This window comes from Musca autumnalis, unplaced genomic scaffold (genome assembly GCF_047663935.1).
Source record: "Musca autumnalis isolate F117 unplaced genomic scaffold, ASM4766393v1 scaffold_1, whole genome shotgun sequence".
NCBI lineage: Eukaryota > Metazoa > Arthropoda > Insecta > Diptera > Muscidae > Musca > Musca autumnalis.
In genome coordinates this window covers 79,826,340-79,849,734 of record NW_027411644.1, presented here as the reverse complement: position 1 = coordinate 79,849,734, position 23,395 = coordinate 79,826,340, and the positions used below count along the sequence as shown (strand labels likewise).

The window sequence follows — 23,395 nt, the reverse complement described above, 5'->3', positions numbered from 1 at the left end:
TTTACTGTGACCTACATCAGGTGGCCTTAGCGGATTTAGGGGAGCCATAAATTGTACAAGTTTCGTTGATAATTGATGCCACATAATTGAAGCCTCGCAGTATGCACATTCAGCCACCTGAAAAGATATAAAATTATCATTTGTTTTAATTATAGATAATCTTCAGCAGAAAAATCCAACTATTGATAGTTTTTCTATAGAAAATTCGTACTATCGATAGTTTTTCTATAGAAAAAAATCGCACTATCGATAATGTTTCTATAGAAAAATTTAACTATCGACAATTTGTCTTAAGAAATATCTCACTATCGAACATCAAATCGAACAACAAATCTTACAATCGACAATTTTTCTAGAGAAAAATCTTGCCATCGGAAATTTTCAATAGAAAAATCTCACTACCGATAAAATTTTTATAGAAACATCTCATTTTTGACAAATTTTTCTATAGAAAAATTCTCAATAATTAATTTTTTTCTATAAAAGTTGTCGTTTGTGACATTTTTCACTACCGATAATTTTTATATAAAAAGTTTCTTATAGGTGATTTATCTACAGAAAAATCTCACTATCAATAATTTTCCTATAGAAACATCTCACCATCGACAATTTTTCTATAGAAAAATCTCACTATCGACCATTTTCTAGAGAAAAATCTCACTATCGACAATTGTTCTATAGAAAAATCTCACTAACAACAATTTTTCTATAGAAAAATTCTCAATAATTAATTTTTTCTATAAAAAAATTGTCGTTTGTAAAATTTTTCACTATCGATAATTTTTTTATAAAAATTTTTCTGATTTATCTACAGAAAAATCTAACTATCAATAATTTTCATATAGAAAAATCTCACTATCGATAATTTTCCTATTAAAAAAATCTTACTATCGATGATATTTCTATAGAAACATCTCACTATCAACATTTTTTCTATAGAAAAATCTCACTCGACAATTTTTCTAAAGAAAAATCTTACTATCGACAATTGTTCTATAGAAAAATCACAATATCGAATATTTTCTATAGAAAAATCTCACTATCGACAATTTTTCTACAGAAAAATCTCACTATCGACAATTTTTCTACAGAAAAATCTCACGATCGACAATTTTTCTATAGAAAAATCTCACTATCGACATTTTTTCTATAGAAAAATCTCTTTATCGACAATTTTTCTATAGAAAAATCTCACTATCGATAATTTTCCTATAGAAAATTTCTCAGTAATTCATTTTGTCTAAAAAAATTGTCGTTTGTAAAATTTTTCACTATCGATAATTTTTCTATACAAAAATGTCTCTCTCGGTGATTTATCTATAGAAAAATCTCACAATCAATAATATTTCTAAACAAAAATTTCAGTATCGATAATGTTCCTAATAAAAAAAATCTTACTATCGATAATTTTTCTAAAGAAACGTCTCACTATCGACAATTTTCTATAGAAAAATCTCACTATCGACAATATTTCTATAGAAAAATCCCACTATCGACAATTTTTCTATAGAAAAATCTCACGATCGACAATTTTTCTATAGAAAAATCTCACTATCGACATTTTTTCTATAGAAAAATCTCACTATCGACAATTTTTCTTTAGAAAAATCTCACTTACGACAATTTTTCTATAGAAAATTTCTCAATAATTCATATTGTCTAAAAAATTGTCGTTTGTAAAATTTTTCACTATCGATAATTTTTCAATACAAACATGTTTCTCTCGGTGATTTATCTATAGAAAAATTTCACAATCAATAATATTTCTAAACAAAAATTTCAGTATCGATAATGTTCCTAATAAAAAAAATCTTACTATCGATAATTTTTCTAAAGAAACGTCTCACTATCGACAATTTTCTATAGAAAAATCTCACTATCGACAATATTTCTATAGAAAAATCCCACTATCGACAATTTTTCTATAGAAAAATCCCACTACCGACAATTTCTCAATATAAAAATCTCACTATCGACAATTTTTCTATATAAAAATCTCACTATCGAAAATTGTTCTATACAAAAATCTCACTATCGACAATTTTTCTATAGAAAAATTTCACTATCGACAATTTTTCTATAGAAAAATTTCACTATCGACAATTTTTCTATAGAAAAATGTCACTATCGACATTTATCTAGAGAAGAATCTCACTATCGACAATTGTTCTAAAGAAAAATCTCACTAACGACAATTTTTCTACAGGAAAATTCTCAATAATTTTTTTTTCTATAAAAAATTGTCGGTTGTGAAATTTTTCACTATCGATAATTTTTCTATAAAAAATTTTCTTTTAGGTGATTTACGAGTATCTACAGAAAAATCTCACTATCAATAATTTTCCTATAGAAAAATCTCACTATCGATAATTTTCCTATTAAAAAAATCTTACTATCGACAATATTTCTATAGAAAAATCCCACTATCGACAATTTTTCTATAGAAAACTCACTATCGACAATTTTTCAATATAAAAATCTCACTATCGACAATTTTTCTATATAAAAATCTCACTATCGACAATTTTTCTATAGAAAAATTTCACTATCGACAATTTTTCTATAGAAAAATTTCACTATCGACAATTTTTCTATAGAAAAATTTCACTATCGACAATTTTTCTATAGAAAAATGTCACTATCGACATTTATCTAGAGAAGAATCTCACTATCGACAATTGTTCTAAAGAAAAATCTCACTAACGACAATTTTTCTATAGAAAAATTCTCAATAATTTTTTTTCTATAAAAAATTGTCGTTTGTGAAATTTTTCACTATCGATCATTTTTCTATAAAAAATTTTCTTTTAGGTGATTTACGAGTATCTACAGAAAAATCTCACTATCAATAATTTTCCTATAGAAAAATCTCACTATCGATAATTTTCCTATTAAAAAAAATCTTACTATCGATGATATTTCTATAGAAACATAACACTATCAACATTTTTTCTATAGAAAAATCTCACAATCAACAATTTTTCTATAGAAAAATCTCACTATCGACAATTTTTCTCAATAATTCATTTTTTTTTTCTATAAAAAATTGTCGTTTTTGTACTTTTTCACTATCGATAATTATTCTATAAAATAACTTCCCTATCGGTGATTTATCTATAGAAAAATGTCACTATTGACAATTTTTCTAAAGAGAAATCTCAGTACCGATAATGGTCCTAATAAAAAAATCATACTATCGATAATTTTTCTATAGAAAAATCTCACTATCGACCATTTTTCTATAGAAAAATCTCACAATCGACAATATTTCTATAGAAAAATCTCACTCTCGACAATTTTTCTATAGAAAAATCTCACCACCGATAATTTTTCCATAGAACAATTTCACAATCGACCCCACTTACCTTCAATGAGCACACATGACTGCTAAGCCCGACCCGGGCTGCAGTTACCATGCATTTCAGTAATCTGGAGACATTTTCACACACGGAGGTATGGATACCCAAATGTTGTTCAATATCCTGCAGTTCCATTTGTTTTAAGAGTATGTCCAGCATTAAGATACAGCATGTCAAATTATGTTCAGAATCAGTTGAGAATTCCGTGTGACGATTGGTGGGGGCCTCATCATCCGATATGGCTGAAGTATTTCCCGAATCATCCTCCACAACTGGGGCTAAGAATGAAAAAAGTTCGTCATCATTTGCCATATCATGAGAAGTCTTCACTTACATATCGAACTCCTTCGTGGAGGATCATGCTTTGGTTCCCTTGGTATGGCCTTGACACCTGAACGACAAATGCCTCCGTCCTTCTCACGCATTAGCTCATGTTGTACTCCGTATTTCATAATGCGTACACCATCACCGAACATTGCAAAAAGCTGGACCAAAGGAATGAGAATACCCAATTTGGAGAGGATTTGAAGCCATCGCAAAGCCTGCTGCTGGACCTTAGCTGTGGTCTTTTCAAAACGTATTGCCACAAAATTGTACATGGTTTTTGCATCAAAACCCAGCGGTGACATCTCAGGATCTAGAATTTTGCTGAGAACAATTTTCAATTCGTTGAGTTCCTTTTCCGCCACATCATTGGTTATGGCTTCCATCCAATGGGGCATAACATAATCCCATATCTCCGATGTAATAACCTCATAGGGCACCAAACAGATTAGACGTTGTAGACCCTCTTTGAGGTGTGAAGTTCTGGATGCCAGGGTTTCCCAGTGACCACCAACTCGGGCATATTCCGGGGGGTGGGGCAAGAGACAGGAGGTGAAAACCTGAGGAAGGAAGGTAATTGATTGGGAGTTTATTTTGAATATTCTTAGGGATTTACTTACATTGTAGTGAATACGACAGATTTCCTTAAGCCAATCCACCACATGCTCAGTTTTCAGCTTTTCAATAGTGCTCTCTATCTGCCCGGCATCATAGGAGTATGCCGTAACATGGAACCAGTGGAAGAGCATACTTAAAATTCTTCCCAATATCTCGACCGGCGTATCTGCTGTGGGTGTACAGCGGCCAACCAATAACCATATACCGTAACGTCCCAACATTTGTCGCTCCTCAGGTGATATAGCATCTGGCATAGAACCATTTCCCCCACCAGCTCCACCAACACCACCTGAACCATTTTTCTTTGAATCCGAACTCTCTTTGCCCGGTTCAAAGTTCACCGGTTTAGCTTCACGCAACAGACTCACCACACATTCCACCATATGCATTTGCATTTCCGGATCCATTTGCCAGGCGGGTGGTAAACTACGATGTACCACATGATCTCCACCACGCCGAGAGTTGTGACGATTACTGTGACACTGAGAACAATAACGTATCGGATGATTACCATTGTAGCTGGCACATTCCGTTGAGAAGCAAATGGAAAAGGCCGACTTTTCTGTTGAACGGCAATTTTTATTTTCGCACACCATTGAAACTTGTTGCATCGGGTGCAGGATATCGCCGAATTCCAGATTGGCATGTTCACGATGTATTTCATTGGCACATTCAATACACAGATACAAGGGTGGTGGACAATCGGGAGCATAAGTAATGCTGATGCTGTGATCGAAACATACCTTGGCCGCTTCGGCGTTTCCAGCATTCGGGCAATGTTCTCGCTGGCACACGAAGGGAACAAGATCATCTGGAAGTAATGAAGCAAAGGAATTCATTAAAATAGAAAAATCACACTACTGACACATTTTCTATAAAAAATCTCACTATTGACAACTTTTCTATAGAAAAATGTCCCTACCTATAATTTTTCTATAGAAAAATGTCATATCAATAATATAAAATTTCAATATCGATAATTTTTCACTATCGATAATTTTTATACCCTCCACCATAGGATGGGGGTATATTAAGTTTGTCACTACGTTTGTAACTACTCGAAATAATCATTGTAGACCCCACAAAGTATATATATTCTTGATCAGCGTGCAATTCTACATCGATATAGCCATGTCCGTCCGTCTGTCCGTCTGTGGAAATCACTCTAGCGTCCGAACGGATTGACGTAGGTTGATGAAATTTTGGGAAAATATGTTATATTTACGTAGGACTTTTGGTATTGAAAACGGGCTATGTAGGTCCACGCTTTCGTATAGCCCCCATACAAAATGACGCGTGACGCGCCGTCGTTTTAAGGAATTTTTAAGATATTTGGCCCATTTTACCACCGAATTGATTGTAATTTGGTACTATGTGTCTCCAGAGGCCAAAAAATATTCCTACCAAAGTTGGGTTATATAGGTCCACGTTTTGGTATAGCCCCCATATAATGCCCCATATAAAGTACGCGTCATTTTAATATATTTTGAATGTATTAGACCCATTTGACCACAGAATTGGTTGTAATTTGGTATTTTGTGTCTTCAGAGGTCAAATAACATTCCTACCAAAGTTGGGTTATATAGGTCCACGTCTTGGTATAGCCCCCATATAAGGCCCCTTATAAAGTACGCGTCATTTTAATATATTTTGAATGTATTTGACCCATTTGACCAAAGAATCGGTTGTAACTTTGTATTTTGTGTTTCCAGAGGCTAAGAAACATTTCTACCATAAAATGTTTATATAGGTCCACGTGTTGATATACCCCCCATAATACGATATCTCCCGATTTTCGATATTTTGTACGTTTTAGCCTCATTATCACACCGAGATGGCTGAAATTTGGTATTTAGTCTTCTTTACGCGTATAAAACTTTCCCCCAGAAATTTGTAGGTATAGGTCCACGCCATCATATAGCCCCCATACCTTCCGAATTTCGGTATTTTGAAGGTTGTGGCCACATTAATCCACCGAAATGGCTGAAATTTGTGGTGGAGGGTATAAAAAGTTCGGCCCGACCGAACTTAACGCTTTTCTTACTTGTTCTATAGAAAAATTTTACTATTGATAATTATTCTATAGAAAAATCGATAATTTTTCTACAGAAAAATTTCAATATCGATAATTTTTCTATAGAAAAATTTCAATATCGATGAAAAATTTTACTATCGATAATTTTTCTATAGAAAAATTCCGCTATCAATAATTTTTTTTCTATAGAAAAATTTTACTGTCGATAATTTGCTATAGAAAAATCGATAATTTTTTCTATAGAAAAATTTCACTATCAGTAATTTTTCTATACAAACATTTGACTCGATAATTTTTCTATAGAAAAATCACACTATCCAAAATTTTTCCACAGAAAAATCTCACTGTCGACAAATTTTAAATAGAAAAATCTCACTGACGACAATTTTTCTATAGAAAAATCATACTCGGGACAATTTTTCTATAGAAAAATCTCACTCGGACAATTTTTCTATAGAAAAATCTCACTCGGAACAATTTTTCTATAGAAAAATCTCACTCGGGACAATTTTTCTATAGAAAAATCTCACTGACGACAATTTTTCTATAGAAAAATCTCACTGACGACAATTTTTCTATAGAAAAATCTCACTGACGACAATTTTTCTATAGAAAAATCTCACTCGGACAATTTTTCTATAGAAAAATCTCACTCGGAACAATTTTTCTATAGAAAAATCTCACTCGGGACAATTTTTCTATAGAAAAATCTCACTCGGGACAATTTTTCTATAGAAAAATTTCACTATCAGTAATTTTTTCTATACAAACATTTGACTCGATAATTTTTCTATAGAAAAATCACACTATCCAAAATTTTTCCATAGAAAAATCTCACTGACGACATTTTTTCTATAGAAAAATCTCACTCGGGACAATTTTTCTATAGAAAAATCTCACTCGGGACAATTTTTCTATAGAAAAATCTCACTCGGACAATTTTTCTATAGAAAAATCTCACTCGGGACAATTTTTCTATAGAAAAATCTCACTCTGGACAATTTTTCGATAGAAAAATCTCACTCGGGACAATTTTTCTATAGAAAAATCTCACTCGGGACAATTTTTCTATAGAAAAATCTCACTCGGGACAATTTTTCTATAGAAAAATCTAACTCGGAACAATTTTTCTATAGAAAAATCTCACTCGGGACAATTTTTCTATAGAAAAATCTCACTCGGGACAATTTTTCTATAGAAAAATCTCACTCGGGACAATTTTTCTATAGAAAAATCTCACTGACGACAATTTTTCTATAGAAAAATCTCACTCGGGACAATTTTTCTGTAGAAAAATCTCACTCGGGACAATTTTTCTATAGAAAAATCTCACTCTGGACAATTTTTCTATAGAAAAATCTAACTCGGGACAATTTGTCTATAGAAAAATCTCACTGACGACAATTTTTCTATAGAAAAATCTCACTGACGACAATTTTTCTATAGAAAAATCTCACTGACGACAATTTTTCTATAGAAAAATCTCACTCGGGACAATTTTTCTATAGAAAAATCTCACTCGGGACAATTTTTCTATAGAAAAATATCACTCGGGACAATTTTTCTATAGAAAAATCTCACTGACGACAATTTTTCTATAGAAAAATCTCATTCGGGACAATTTTTCTATAGAAAAATCTCACTCGGGACAATTTTTCTATAGAAAAATCTCACTCGGGACAATTTTCTATAGAAAAATCTCACTCGGGACAATTTTTCTATAGAAAATCTCACTGACGACAATTTTTCTATAGAAAATCTCACTGACGACAATTTTTCTATAGAAAAATCTCACTCGGGACAATTTTTCTATAGAAAAATCTCACTCTGGACAATTTTTCTATAGAAAAATCTCACTCTGGACAATTTTTCTATAGAAAAATCTCACTCGGGACAATTTTTCTATAGAAAAATCTCACTCGGGACAATTTTTCTATAGAAAAATCTCACTCGGGACAATTTTTCTATAGAAAAATCTCACTCGGGACAATTTTTCTATAGAAAAATCTCACTCGGGACAATTTTTCTATAGAAAAATCTAACTCGGGACAATTTTTCTATAGAAAAATCTCACTCGGTACAATTGTTCTATAGAAAAATCTCACTGACGACAATTTTTCTATAGAAAAATCTCACTCGGGACAATTTTTCTATAGAAAAATCTCACTCTGGACAATTTTTCTATAGAAAAATCTAACTCGGGACAATTTGTCTATAGAAAAATCTAACTCGGGACAATTTTTCTATAGAAAAATCTCACTGACGACAATTTTTCTATAGAAAAATCTCACTCGGGACAATTTTTCTATAGAAAAATCTAACTCGGGACAATTTTTCTATAGAAAAATCTCACTCGGGACAATTTTTCTATAGAAAAATCTCACTGACGACAATTTTTCTATAGAAAAATCTCATTCGGGACAATTTTTCTATAGAAAAATCTCACTGGCGACAATTTTTCTATAGAAAAATCTCACTGACGATAATTTTTCTATTGAAAAATCTCACTATCGATAATTTTTCTATTGAAAAATCTCACTGACGACAATTTTTCTGTAGAAATATGTCATTATGCATAATTTTTTTGTAGTGAAATCTCAGTATCGCCAATGATGTATGATGTTGTACTTACTTGTTAATTTCGAGAGTAGAACCTTTCTGTCAAATAGGTTCGGATCAAAAGCTGGCCAATAGTAGAATAATAATTTTGCAGCTGAAGATCTTGAGACCGAGGTACCATAGGCAATGACACATAAGATGTCCTTTACGACATTATGCTTCAGAGTCATTAGGCATTCCAAGAGTTGACAATGATGAGCTACAATTGTGGGAGGGGGGGATAAAGAGAAATATTAAATCAAGGTCACAGTTTGTTAGTGAATTGATGATAATCTTACCAGGATTATTAGAGTACTGTAAGACCATCATTATAACCGACGAAACAGATTGACAGGCTTGCGATTCCTGTTCATCGGCATTGCGTCGAGCTGTGAGAAAATATATTAAATTAATAGTTAATAAAAATTTATTAAAGATTTGAAATTGGAATATAACTTATTTTCGTACTTACTTATTGTGAATGGTAATATATAATAACATAGAGCATTAACGATATCTTGATGTAGAGCTGGGGGTAATACAGATATAGTAGAGCTGGCTAAATAAGGTAGATTATCAATGAGATCCTTGTCCAAAAACGGTAGGATACAACAGAGACATTGCAGTAGAGCTTTTCCAAAAACTATAAATAAATATCGTTAGAAATATTATTGTTAAAATTATTATCGATAACATTGTTATCGTTTTAAATTCCTCACCAATTTGTCCATATTGTATGCAAGGTGCAACATCAATTAACATAGTTAGGGCATTATAAAGATTTCCATATTCAAGTGTGGGATAGGCAGACATGCGTGTAGGATCTTCAGAGGGATTGCGTATAAGATCGTGTGGTGAGGTGCGCACATCTTTAAGGACAGCTGTAATTGATCAATTTGTTTGCATTAGAAATTATGTTGGATTACATTTCATTTTGTGTTTATGTTTACATCGAACGGATTTCAATGAAAGCTTTTAAATACACTGCATTATGTCAAATGGCGAGCTTTGATGTAAACATTGCGTTAAGATGCATTTAGACTATACCCTTATATGACGATAAAGTGCATTATGTCGATTTATTGGACGTAAAATGTATGGGAACATCTCTCAAACTAATCGAGATATAGCCATTATCATGCTAATAAACTTTATTCTAAACGTAACCTTTAAAGCCGCGGCGTTTGCATTAGAGATTTTTGCCGGATTAACTTTCTTTATGAGGATTTATTTGACGTTTGCGCTATGGAATTGACATTTGAAGCACAGTGGGTTTATTAAATCCGGTTAGGTTCAAACGGGGTATTATAGTTAGTTTATATTAACGAAATCGAGTGGATTTCAACTGTCAATTCCTTTGTATATACGTCAAATGAAATCTCATCTGAAATCCATTGGATTTCATTTGATGTTTAAGCAATGGAATTGACAGTTGAAATCGAGTGGATTTCGTTAATATAAACCTAGCATTAGTTTGTAAAACTTACTTAATAGAGTTTGAGAAAAGTATTTGATATTGTTAGCAATATCTACGCCAGAGGGCGCCGGTAAGACATTATGTAATAGACGCACATGATGTTCATGAAGACAGCGTAACTTCGCCTTAACTGTAAATAGAAAATTTTGTTTAGATTAAAATATTTTTAAGAAGAGTTAAATGCTTTAAGGTATACTTACAAGCTTGAGCACGCGTACCCATATTGACTAATTGGGTCCTAAAATTCTCGGTCATTATATCACTAGCATCCTTGGAATTTCCAAATCCCCGGCCAATGGACTTGCCATTCTGGAATAAAACGAATAAAAATAAATTAAAAGAAAATAACAAAGTTTTAGTTCTATTGGTCAACTGCAACTGTGTTAAAAATGAGTTAATAGATTTGAACTAAACAAGACACCAAAGCAAGTTAAATAAAACACTGTAAAAAGAATCTGTTATTTTGGTTAAAGACAAAACGACTAAAGGCCTCGGCACATAAGAAGCATGACATTCTTGCTGAAGTCATATCTGATAAAAGACTGAAGGCCTACGTACATAAGCTGCCTCGCCGGGTTGCCTTGCTTGCTTCTGATAAAAGAATAAAAAAGAAAAGGGCAACCCAGTTCGAACTTCGCTCGGCCTCATGGCAGAACTACCAGGTAGTGGTATCACACCAGCTGATCGAATATGAAAAGTCAAATACTTGCTTACTTAGATGGCTTTTGTATTAAACAGAACGTCTTGTTCCATAAGCCGAACTAAGAATAGATTTCCAAACGCACCGATCTTTTACTTTACTTCTCCAATTTTGGATGCCATGTTCTGTGATATCTTCTTCAACTTGGTCCTTCCATCGGAGTTTTGGCCTTCCCTTGGGGCGTATACCGTCGAGTGGCTCGTATTCAAATGCCTTTTTGGCGGGGGCATCTTTATCCATCCTGCTGACATGGCCAAGCCAACGCAATCGTTGTAGTTTGATACGTTTTACTATATCGATGTCGGTCGGCTGGTATAGCTCGTGGTTCATACGACGTCGGTATTCACCGTCAACGCATATTGGTCCATAAATCTTTCGAAGAATTTTTCTCTCAAACACACCAAGTTCTGCCTCATCTGCTTTCGCAAGTACCCATGCTTCAGATCCATACATAAGTACGGGTAGTATCAGTGTCTGGTAGAGCGTAAGTTTTGTTTGACGAGAGGTGGTTTTACTTTTAAACTGTTTACTAGGACCAAAGTAGCATCTGTTGGCCAATATTATTCTTCTTTTGATTTCAAAACTGATGTTGTTCGTTTTATTTATGGCGGTGCCGAGGTAAATAAAGTCATTTACTACCTCAAAATTGTAGTTCTGAACATCAACAGTTGGTCCGAGTCTACTGGACGTCTTGCGTGTTGATACCATAAACTTTGTCTTATCGCCGTTGACTGCCAGACACACTTTGGCAGACTCGTTTTCAATTTTCGCGAAGGTGGCTGTTACGGATCGAGTTGATCGACCTATTATATCAATATCGTCTGCGTAGGCCAGTAACATTATATCCTTATTGTATATGGTGCTATTTTTATCTCTATCGGTATATACATTCGATTCTCGTATGACCTTTTCCAATAGAATGTTTCAAAAGGTTCCGAGAGGTTCTTTCCTACTTTAACAGCTGATGTTGTATTAGCCAATGTCATCCTGCATAATCGTATAAGTTTTGCAGGGATACCAAACTCAGACATGGCTTGAAACACCTTTGATCTAATTGGGCTGTCGAAGGCGGCCTTATAGTCGACGAACAGGTGGTATGTGTCGATCTGTCTTTCGTGGGTCTTCTCCAGTATTTGGCGCAGTGTGAAGATTTGGTCAATTGTCGATTTACCAGGTCTAAAACCGCATTGGTATGACCCGATTATGTTATTGACCATGGGTTTTAAACGTTCACACAGCACACTCGACAGCACTTTGTATGCGATTGGGAGCAGACTTATGCCTCTGTAGTTTGTAGCTGAGGTTCCAATCGTTGGGTATGCTCTCTTCCTGCCAAATTTCAGTAATTAACTGATGCATACTCCTTATAAACATTTCGCCACCGGTCTTGAATAGTTCGGCGGCCAGCCCATCAGCTCCTGCTGCTTTATTGTTTTTCAGCCGATTAATTGCTGTCATGACCTCGCTTTGGCTAGGTGGAATACATTCAACGTCGTCGTTTGCGATTGGTTCTGGTGTATCTTCATCGCCGCCCATATTCGACACTAAGAGCTTCATGAAATGCACCTTCCAGATTCTCAGTACGCTATCTGTATCAGTTACCAGATTCCCTTCATGATCTTTGCAGGAGAATGTGCCTGCACCATGCCCTTCAGTCTGGTGTTTTACACTCTGTAAAAATTTGCGGACTTCATTCTGACTCCTGAACATCTCGAGTTTCTCACGCTCACGCTTTTCTTGCTCTTTCTTTTTTCTTCTGAAAATACGCTTCTCCTCTCTCCTCTTCTCCCGATATTTTTCTTTCGCGCTTCATGTTGCTACTGAATGCAGGGTTGCTCTGTATGCCACGTTCTTTTCTTCAGTAGCCTTACGGCACTCCTGATCGTACCATAAATTTTTAGGTGGTGGTTTTTGGTACCCGAGCACAGATTTTGCCGTAGTTTGAAGTGAGTGGGCTATTCTTTGCCACCGCGCTTCCACATTATCGGGACAAGCAGTTCCGTCTTCCAGCATGTGAGTCAGTTGAGCGGAATAGGCTTGTGCTATCTGTTGTGTTTGCAGCTTCTCGACATCCAGCTCCCGTCCTGTGTTAGATCGCACTTTTGCCGCAACATTAAGGCGAGTGCGTACCTTTGCTGCTACAAGGAAATGGTCCGAATCGATGTTCGCTCCTCGAATCGATCGGACATCTAACACACTGGACGAGTGTCTTCCGTCTATCACAACATGATCAATCTGGTTTCTTGTTTTCCCATCTGGGGATATCCACGTGGCCTTGTGCATGTCGAGGTGTTGGAATCTGGTACTGCTCACTACCATGTTTTTTGCCGCTGCAAAATCGATCAGCCTCATTCCGTTGTCGGATGTTACCTCATGGAGGCTGAAATTTCCGATCGTGGGACCAAAGATATTTTCTCTCCCAATTTTAGCATTAAAATCTCCTAGAACAATCTTAATGTCATGGCCAGGGCAGCGGTCATATGCTCTCTCTAGGCGCTCGTAGAATATATCCTTGGTCTGTTCATCTTTCTCTTCGGTCGGGGCATGGGAGCAGATGAGACTGATGTTAAAAAACTTTGCTTTTATTCGGATTGTGGCAATTCTCTCATCAACAGGAGTGAAGCTGGAGACGAGATTTTTAAGCCTCCTATTTACCATAAATTCAACACCTAGCTCATGTTTCGTTTCATGGCATCTATAATACAGTGCGTAATCGTTTGTTATTTTTACGTCTGCCCGGTTCCATCGCACTTCCTGTAAGGCGATAATATCAGTATTGTACTTGTCAAGTACATCCGCCAGTGCGCAAATTGCTCCTGCTCTGTAGAGAGTTCTGACATTCCAGGTGCAGATTCGCAGATCATGGTCCTTAAAACGTTTGTTTTTCTTCTTTTTCTTTGTTTTTTCATAGTAGGCGGTGTTTTGACGGGGTGAGTTACTAGCCCAACGCCCAACCCAAGTTTTTAACGTTCTTATGGGTGAACGCGCGGCACATGTTAGCTCACTACCTTCAACGGATGTTAAAGGCAGCTCCCCAGGTGACACCACGGGGAGGTCAGTGTCCACTTGAGATGAAAGAGGGACCAAGATAAATCCTGGGCTTTGCCATGTTAAAGCCGGTCAAGACCGTTGCTTGGTATCATTCATCCCCTACGTCACCCATCAAAAGTCAAATACCTTTATAAAAAAAATATTTTTGTTGTAATTTCCCCAACAACATAAAGAAAGTTTTGACATAACATATTTAAAATTTTACGGTGCCACTACCTGGGTAATTGTGCCATGCTCGGCCTCCTTTATTCTTTTATTTTTATTATGTCAACAATGAAGCAGGAAAGCAAGGCAACCAGGCAAAGCAGCTTATGTACCCAGGCCTTTAAGACCAAGTTCGACCTAATAAAAAGATTTCAGAATCACATTTGAATTAGGTCGAACTTGGTATTTAGTCATTTATCAGATATGACTTAAGCAAGAATGCCATGCTTCTTCTGTGTCGAGGCCTTTAAAGACTACCAGGTTCGAATAATTTAGCCTTTTACCAGAAATGACAACAAAAATCCATTGTGTTTTGGTATTTTAAGGCCTGCGTACATAAGCTGCCTTGCCTGCTTACCTTGCTTACTTCTGATAAAAGAATAAAAAAGAAAAGGGCAACCCAGTTCGAAATTTCCTCGGCCTTCTTTATTCTTTTATTTTGTCCCAATTTACATTAGGCGAGTTTACTTGCGGCGATTGTCAGTTTGTAGGTGAGAGAGGGTGCTGAGAGGCAAAGGGTTACCATATGCCTCACCTCTCTCTCCTACAAAATGACAATTGCCGCAAGTAAACTCGCCCAATGTAAATTGGGACTTTTACTATGTCAAAAATGAAGCAGGAAAGCAAGGCAATCAGGCAGAGCAGCTTATGTACGCAGGCCTTAAGGCCTCAGACATGGTACAATAAAGTAGAGGTAGACCAGGTATGAAAATCGCTGAAAAATACAACCCTGCAGCCATGGCTTAAAACGTCAAATGGCATGGTACAATATTAAACGTACATGTATCTGCATAGTTAGCCCGTTTTATGGCATTTAGAACTTCACTGTTTATATGTTAAAAGTACCAACAAGAGTAAACAATTAAAATTACTTCAGCTAGGCTCCAGAAAATTGTTGATAGGAAAGTGTTCCAAAAATAGCAAAAGTTGTACCCAAATTTATGAAGGTGAAGAAATGTCATTCTTTTATTTCCTACTTGACAAATTTGCTGACCTAACATAGTGATTGCCGGCATCCGATTTCCAGATACATTTCAGCTAGAATTTTTACAAAAATTGTAATTTTTCCATTCCCGTATTTTTGGAACAAATTGCAATTAATATCGATATTAATATCAATTGCTCTGTTCCAGAACCTGCAAGAAGCTACTATTTTTTACTACGATAACGTTTTTTCCTTTATGTTATCGAAAAAATAGTAAAAATTAGTAGATTCTTGTAGTACTGGAACAGAGCAAATATTTATTTCTGTTAAAAGAGCAAAAGGGAAAGAACAGCATGGCTCGAATTTGGCTTAAGCAAGAATGTCATACTCCTTGTGTACCGATGCCTTCAATCTGCATATAAGAAAACATTTAAAATTTTCTTTTTAGTTTATCTTTGAAATTGATTTATGTTAGAGAGAAATATTACGTTATGCAAAGATCGGATCAGTAATGTTGGTGTCTTAGGACAAGCCGTTCGGCGACTCGGCGATAAACTGTAGGTCACATATCTTTAAGCTAATATGAATCGGGCTGCCTTGGATGTTTGTGGACCAATTATATATTATCCTAGCTGAACCCGGTACGCTTCGCTACCCCGAATAAGGTAAAATATATTTTGATACATTTATTTTTAGACCAATTTTCGTCACACATTCCAACTTTAATTAAAATCGGGTATATATAGCGTGTTTGGTGCATCAAAGTGAATATGGAATTAACTATCTGAATCCGTCGAATGATTTTTCTACCATTGTTGACTGACTATGAAAAGCAACAGTATTTTAAACCTAGTGTTGCATAGCCTAGTTCCCTTAAAAATCTATGATGGAGGTTCCTTTCCTTTAGAGGAATTAGTCTTGGCATTTGCCTTCTGATGTAATGTATTCCTAGGACATTTTACCTAGACTTGTTTAAAACATTTAAAGCGTTGGAATTAATAGCTTATTTTTTTATTTAAATTTTTTTTTAGATTTTCTAACTCATTTTTTGAATTATTGACAAGAATCGGTAAAATTAAAATTTGACAGCGCTCTTGCAATAAGCAGAACTTAACAATTATTTTTTTGGTCGCCACCTTGCTGAAAAATATCGTTAATTACCGAAAGTACACTTTTAATTTTACCGATTTTTGTCGGTAAAGCAAAAATGAGTTAGAGAATGGCATAACTTGTATAAAAATTAAATTATTAAAACAATCGTATGACTCCTTTTATTTTCGTTGGTTGATATACAAAATGCAACTAATAGATTTTAATTCCATATTGTCTTATTCGAAGGCTATCATCAATTATATCAATTATATAAAACAATACTTTTTTTGGTTTCGACGGCGAGATAAAGTCAGTTGCTGATGTTCATAGAAATGCCTAAAATCAGGGTTTAAAAGCCAGCATCTAAAAACATTAGCATTAGCTATACACTTCAACTGCTACACAATATTCACACACACAGCTAAATAAGTAACCGAACGCATATTTATTTTTGTACATTTTTGCTTATTTCGTTTTTTACGCCTAATCTTTTTTTCGTTAGGCATAATCGACAACCACGCTACATATTTAGCAGTCGGCTGACCATTCGTCGCAGCGAATTAGCCAGAGAGGGTGTTTTTTGTCATTAGAGTTGCCAACGCAGTAATAAAAAAGATGTCATTTAATGTCAAAATGCTCCCATCATATGGTAGAACCATGGCAGAACTACCAGGTAGTGGTATCACACCAGCTGATCGAATATGAAAAGTCAAATCACTTTATAAAAAAATTATTTTTGTTGTAATTTCCCCAACAACATAAAGAAAGTTTTGACATAACATATTCAAATTTTTACGATGCCACTACCTGGGTAATTGTGCCATGGGTAGAACCTAAAGAATACTAATTATTATTCTTTAAAAATCAAAAAGTATATATTTTGAACGGCTTCACCAAAAATTCACATGTCCTTTGAACGAAAAAGTGGAATTAATTATATCGTGATTTTTAATGCATTACACTGGTAATCCTGATCTCAAAAACAATTGTTTGCTGAAAACATGGCTAAGCCGTTGAAACTTTGTTGCTTATTCTCTTTTCTGATATGTGTTGATCATGTGTGCTGCAAAATATGAGTATGCGTGTCCGATGCTTTTTTTATTAAAGCGACAATAGCAAATAGCATCAGCAGCGCTAGCAATATTTTTGTGAAATTTGTTGCTACATGTTGCCGTTGTTCATTGTTGCTAAACATACATATTTCGAAGAAATTTTAGCAGGCAAAGCTGCAAATAATCGGTGCTTTTGCTAATATGGCGTTAGCATTTCAAACCCTGCCTAAAATACATATATTCACCATAATGAGATGAGTGCATTTGAATTCTGAAGTTATATCTCAAGTTGTAAGAGGCTCAAGATCCATGGACACTGAAAATCAATATGTGTAAATGGGCTACGAAATTTATATCCCTGGAAAAAATTAATAAATATACACTAGGGAATGTCACCTAAATTATGCCGGAGGAGTAAAATTAAGAAGTTAATTTGCTGGCGGGAAAGTCCTAAAATGATCGATATTTGCTTAATATGAATTCGTTGACCTTAGATGTCAGGTTATTATCTCGTAAGCGTCCGTTATTATTGCTTTTTACTTACAAAATTATATGTTTTTGTAACTACTCGATAATCCGGACAATTCGATAATCCGGACATCGCCGAAACTATACTGTATTACGAGTGCAAAGATTGCACTAAATGGTCCAAAATGCTCGTGGATGATAAATTTATAAAGGACTACAAGTACATTAACAGTAATAACCTCGGAGTGGAGACGACAATTTTACTCCGATGATTGACGTGGTTAACTGCGCAATACATATTCAGAACAAAAAATTACTCGATCTTCTGGAAAGTGAAACTTTTGGTTGAGTGCTGTGAGCAACTTTGACGCCATTTCTCTTTCTAACGATTAGACGGATACCCCGTTTATCCCATCGCAATCGAACAGGCAGGTGTCCTACTCAATTGCTTTAGGGAGTATCAACCTAGGCAGCCAAACGCCAACTCCCTTAGGGAATGAAACATAGGACGTAGCAGAAAGACAAATTCTTCCCAGGCCAGATGCTCTGGTGAATGAGGTTATAATGGGGGAGATTTACCATTCCCCACATCCTCATCCACTAAAAATACCAACGCCAGTGAAAGAAAGGATAAGCACGCCTATCAATGTTGTTGTTGTGGCAACGCAAATACTTTTGTTTGTTCAGTATCAGGTACTGGTTTCTCTGTATCCAGATTCAAAAACTCTGTAAACTGGAGACAGGTGAGTGGGGTTAGCTGGACATCTGAATAAATGCAGGCAGGTGTCCTACTCAATTGCTCTAGGGAGTACCAACCTAGGCAGCCAAACTGCAACTCCCTTGGGGAATGAAACATGGGACGTAGCTGAAAGACCGATTCATCCCAGGCCTGACCGATTCATCAGGTTCTGGTTTCTCTGTATCCAAAATCAGAAATTCTGTAAACTGGAGACATGTGAGTGGGGTTAGGTGGGCATCTGAATAAATTCAGTGTGTCGTGCGGCCCCAATCAACATGCAGGACATGTTTTGGGTATAGTGACATCAATTTGGGCCCAATATGAATTGAGACGGCTGGATCGTCCGGATCTTAAGTGTGCTAAAACCACTCGTGTTTCCTTTGGTATCTGGCGTTCTTCCGGTATCTGGCTTCGTTTGTACTGCCAGCGCAACTGCATCAGTGTGAATGCTATTCAAGCCTGTCTGATAAGCTCGTCGATCTAGAGGTTCCCGTTTATACGATTGGACCTCTCTTTCCATACCATGAAGATCCCTCCTGACGTGTCTGGGCGGGGGAAGCCAACTCAGTAAATCGTGACAGGTATGATCACGGCGATAACGACAAAGCTGGTACTGCATAGAAAACATGCTGTTGTGCACATGCACCGGCAAAATCTTCGTCTGCTCATGAAGATGGTCCACTGGTGTCATGAGGAGACATCCTGTTGCAGTTCTCAGGGCTGCATTCTGGCAGATTTGAATATTCTTCCACTGTGTGACGCTAACATTTGCATACCACACTGGCGCCGCATAGCTTACCACAGACCGGCCTATTTCTTTATAAAAGGTCGATGTTTGTCAGCCAATTGAGAACCTTGTTCATACTTCTGATGTTGTCGCAAATAGCTGTGACTCGCAAGGACGACTCAAACATGCTGTCCAACGTTACACCCAATATCTTGAGGTAGTGGTCGGAATTATTGCACCATTGAACCATATGTCCAGGGAAGCCTCATTTTAGCCGCCAGCTGATAAACTGTGTGACATTGGATTTAGCGGTGGATATTTTTATATTCCTCAGAAGGAAGAATTGCACTAAGACAGCTAAGGCATTTAATCTAACAGATATGTCATCGACGATATGACCCGACGCCAAGACAGTACAATCATCCACATACATTACGCCTAAAGGGTGTGGAATTTAAGAAAGGTAGAGGTTAAACAGTTCCATAGATCTCACTCCGCCCTTTCAAATACGGCTGGAGGAAAGTCTTCTCTATATCCTCGAACACTTTGGCATGCTTGAGGTATCGAAAAGCTTCAATATCTCAAGAGCCACCATAAATACGGCTTGCTGGTCTGTGTCAGTCTTCGACTGATATGTGTGGATATGGCGTGTAACACAACAGCGGTGCTGAACATATTCCGGAATGTTGATGTTGGGTAACTGGCAAACTTCTTCTCATTAGGGGAAGTTGTTGTACATCTAGAATCTTTGGCTCCAGTAGCGGGCCTCCCTGCCAACTTTCCAAGCTTCTCGTACAATATGACAGACTGACCTTCTCAACCTCGGGTTCATCCAGTTGCTTAAGCATTGCCATTGAGATTCCGTGTGGGACAAAAGTTTTGGATTATTTCGCGTTTTGAATGACGTACAACATCGGCCATCGTAAATTGTGGTGTTACCTACTAGGCTGGGAGAGCTCTTTTACTGCGTAGCACACTCTTCTTCATCCTATCACTCAGGGTGCTCTATAAAATGTTGGGAAAAATTACACGCGCACCTCTTCGGTTCTGTTACTACAACGCCATTGAAAGTAACATCCGTTCTATCTTCTTTCCCGGATTCGAGAGTGATTTAATCGTCGCCCACAGGTGGCCGTCAGGTGGCCTAGCCACTATTTCTGCTTATGTTACTTCAAAAGTAAAGGTCTAGGTACATAAGCAGCTTGATTTCTTCCTCCGCTTAATTTCTGATAAAAGAATAAAAAGAGAAGGGCAATCTAGTACGAAAGTGGCTCGGCCTTCTTTATAATTTTATCACAAATGACGTGGAGCACGAAAGCCGACCGGCGACGCTTCTTATGTACCGAATCCTTAAGCTCCCTAACTCATTGGTATTCAGGGTTCGTACAACGAACGCTCATTTGTTAGTCCCGTCGACTCTGCTGGGAAATTTGGTCTGATTTCAGGTATTCAGCCCGCAGGTATGTAGCGAGCGGCTGCAGCAGGACTGGGCACCCTTCTGAAGCGGAGATTGGATCATTGCCAATCAGCTTTTCCGTTGTTCAGAAAAGTACGGCGATCAGAGGTTATGAATTCGGGTAGTCTGTTTACAGAGACGATGATCGGAAAATGGTCTGAGCCATGTTAAATAACGTGTTCGGCAGGACACGTAATTTACCAGACCGGGTGCTACAATGGTCTGGCGAGCCTTGGAAACCTCTTCTTATCGTCGTGGAAGCCTCTTCGTTCAACGTACAAAATGTGGAGCTAACAATTTGCTCGGCTAGGGCTGTATCCCTGTGGTCATTGCCTAGAATGGAATGCCAAAATCCATGATGGTCGTTTAAGTCCCCTAGCACCAGACGGTTATTGCACTCCAAACTAATATCGGGCATATAACGCAAGGCACAGCTATTTATCGGCGGTATGTACCCATTATGCAACTCTACCTCGTCACCGGCCCACATTTCACTGCTACCCTTATACATATCATGTATGTGTCTTGGGTCAACCTCAAGTGAGATAGGTCTGACAGACTGGTGCATTAGGAAGGCAAGTCCTCCTCCGCTTCTTGTTCGATCCTTCCGCAAAACGTTGTAACCATCACAACGTTGCAAGCTACAGGTGACGGTGAGCTTTGTATCCTGGATCGCGGCGACCATGATGTTTTTCCGACTCATAATATCCAAAATTTTGCTGACCTTATTGCGGAGACCGCAATTGCAGGATTGATGCATTTCCTGGTTGTTGAACAACAACTTGTGGTGTTAGATGCTGCGTTTGTTGTTGTTCCCACAATGACGAAGAGTCGGACCACGAAGTTGGAGAAACATTGGGCGATGTCGTGGCGCAGCAAGCAGTAACATATCCATCGCAGTAATCCCGGGTGCGACTAAGGCCAGAGAAACCTCCGAAATGCACGCATTCTCGGTAGTGCCATAGATTTTTTGACAGCTCTATGTTCTATTGCTTTCCAATAGCTAAAAAAACATCAGTGCAAATGATCAAAAGAAAATTCGAAAATCGACGAATAGTCGATTATAATCTATTTTCTGCAGTTATCAAAAAGAAGAAAGTAGAGTTTTAGGGCAATTGTAATAATCGCCAGACCGAAAAATTGCATTTTTAGTTTTGGATCAAAATTGAAAAGTCGAAAAATCGATTATTGCTTTTTATGACCTATCCCTGGACCTTTTAACGTGCCGACAAAAATGTGAATTGGGATTAGAGTTCAAAAGTGTCCATTACGGAAGTGGATCTTATTTTGGGATTCATATCTTTCCGATAGATATCGGGCCCACTACATAGTTTGGACAAAATATGACGAAGGCCAAGTTTTCGACCAAATCGGTTGATCAGCTCGGAAGTTATCGAGCTCTCCAGCTACTACATATGTTGCCATAGGGTTTTTTACATCTTTCGGGCTGTTTTCTCAAGAAGTACAGACTTGCCACTAAAAAAACTTTTACCGTCGTAATTGAGGCAGCGAATGCAAGTTGCTTCAACAAAAATCAAAGTGATTCGTGAGCAGGTCTTAAAGTGAACTTATCCGTAATATTGTGTGGGAGGTACCCGAAGGAGGAATATACATAGTTCATATTCGAACCTGATCTATATCTGGTAGATATATTAGGATGCATAAAGTATGGACCAAATCGTTCACTCCCATCAAGAGCTATCGTGCGCACAATTTTTCCAAACACTTTTGAACTTTTGTGGGGGAGGTACCTGAAGGAGTGAACCGATATGGCTTATCTTTGAACTTAAACTAAATTTGAACAAAATATTACGAAGGTCAAATGTTGGACCAAATCGGCAGATCCGTTCGATAGTTATCTTGCGCTCCAACCACTACACACGGTGTCATAGGCTTTTTTTGCACCTTTCAGGCTATCTTCTCATGAAGTATGGACTTGACCCTGATAAAACTTGTACCGTTGTATGGGGGCGGTGAATACAATTTGTTGCAACAAAATATAAAGCTAATCGAGAGCAGGAAATTTTGTGTGGGAGGTACCCGACGGAGTGAACCGATTAAGTCCATATTGGAACCTCATCTGAGTCTGGTAGAAATTTCACTATGTGCAAAGTATGCACCAAATCGAACTCTTGTGGGGGAGGTACCATAAGGCGTGGACCGATATGACCCACCTTCGAACTTAAACTAAGTTTGGACAAAATATTATGAACGCCAAATTTTCGACAGAATCGGTTGATCCGTTCGAGATTTATCGTGCTCACCAGCCAGCCATACAGACAGATGGACGGACATTGCTAAATCGACTCCAAATTGTCTGAAACGGATTTCGTCCAAACATATTTGGGGTCTAAAACAGGCCTGCTCAAGGTGCGCACCTGAGCTGTCGGTGTGTGTCAATTTTCTCACACACACAATTTAAAAAGAGAGCTTTTGTTTTTGTTTTGAATATTTTCAAAATTAAAAATCAGTCTCTATTGAACATTCAATGAGGAAGGTTCTGTTTTCGAATTTGTCTATGAATTTATATGCGTACACTGAAAAAATGAATGAAGATACTGAATACGAAT

General features: G+C 36.9%; 1 protein-coding gene across 13 annotated transcripts in view; it reads right to left on the bottom strand.

The window, feature by feature from the left end:
- The window catches only part of unc79 (UNC-79 domain-containing protein), a 72,302-nt gene that overhangs the window by 43,878 nt on the left and 5,029 nt on the right, over window positions 1-23,395 (bottom strand). For all 13 annotated transcript variants that reach the window (XM_073982484.1, XM_073982535.1, XM_073982499.1 and 10 more), the window contains exons 2-11: window positions 10,612-10,720; window positions 10,422-10,541; window positions 9,654-9,815; window positions 9,407-9,577; window positions 9,234-9,323; window positions 8,969-9,154; window positions 4,304-5,112; window positions 3,694-4,243; window positions 3,366-3,637; window positions 16-117 (exon numbers count right to left, since the gene is read on the bottom strand). In XM_073982484.1, the coding sequence (XP_073838585.1) occupies window positions 16-117; window positions 3,366-3,637; window positions 3,694-4,243; window positions 4,304-5,112; window positions 8,969-9,154; window positions 9,234-9,323; window positions 9,407-9,577; window positions 9,654-9,815; window positions 10,422-10,541; window positions 10,612-10,666 (2,517 nt within the window). In that variant the 5' untranslated portion in view covers window positions 10,667-10,720. The remainder of the gene's footprint in view (window positions 1-15; window positions 118-3,365; window positions 3,638-3,693; window positions 4,244-4,303; window positions 5,113-8,968; window positions 9,155-9,233; window positions 9,324-9,406; window positions 9,578-9,653; window positions 9,816-10,421; window positions 10,542-10,611; window positions 10,721-23,395) is intronic.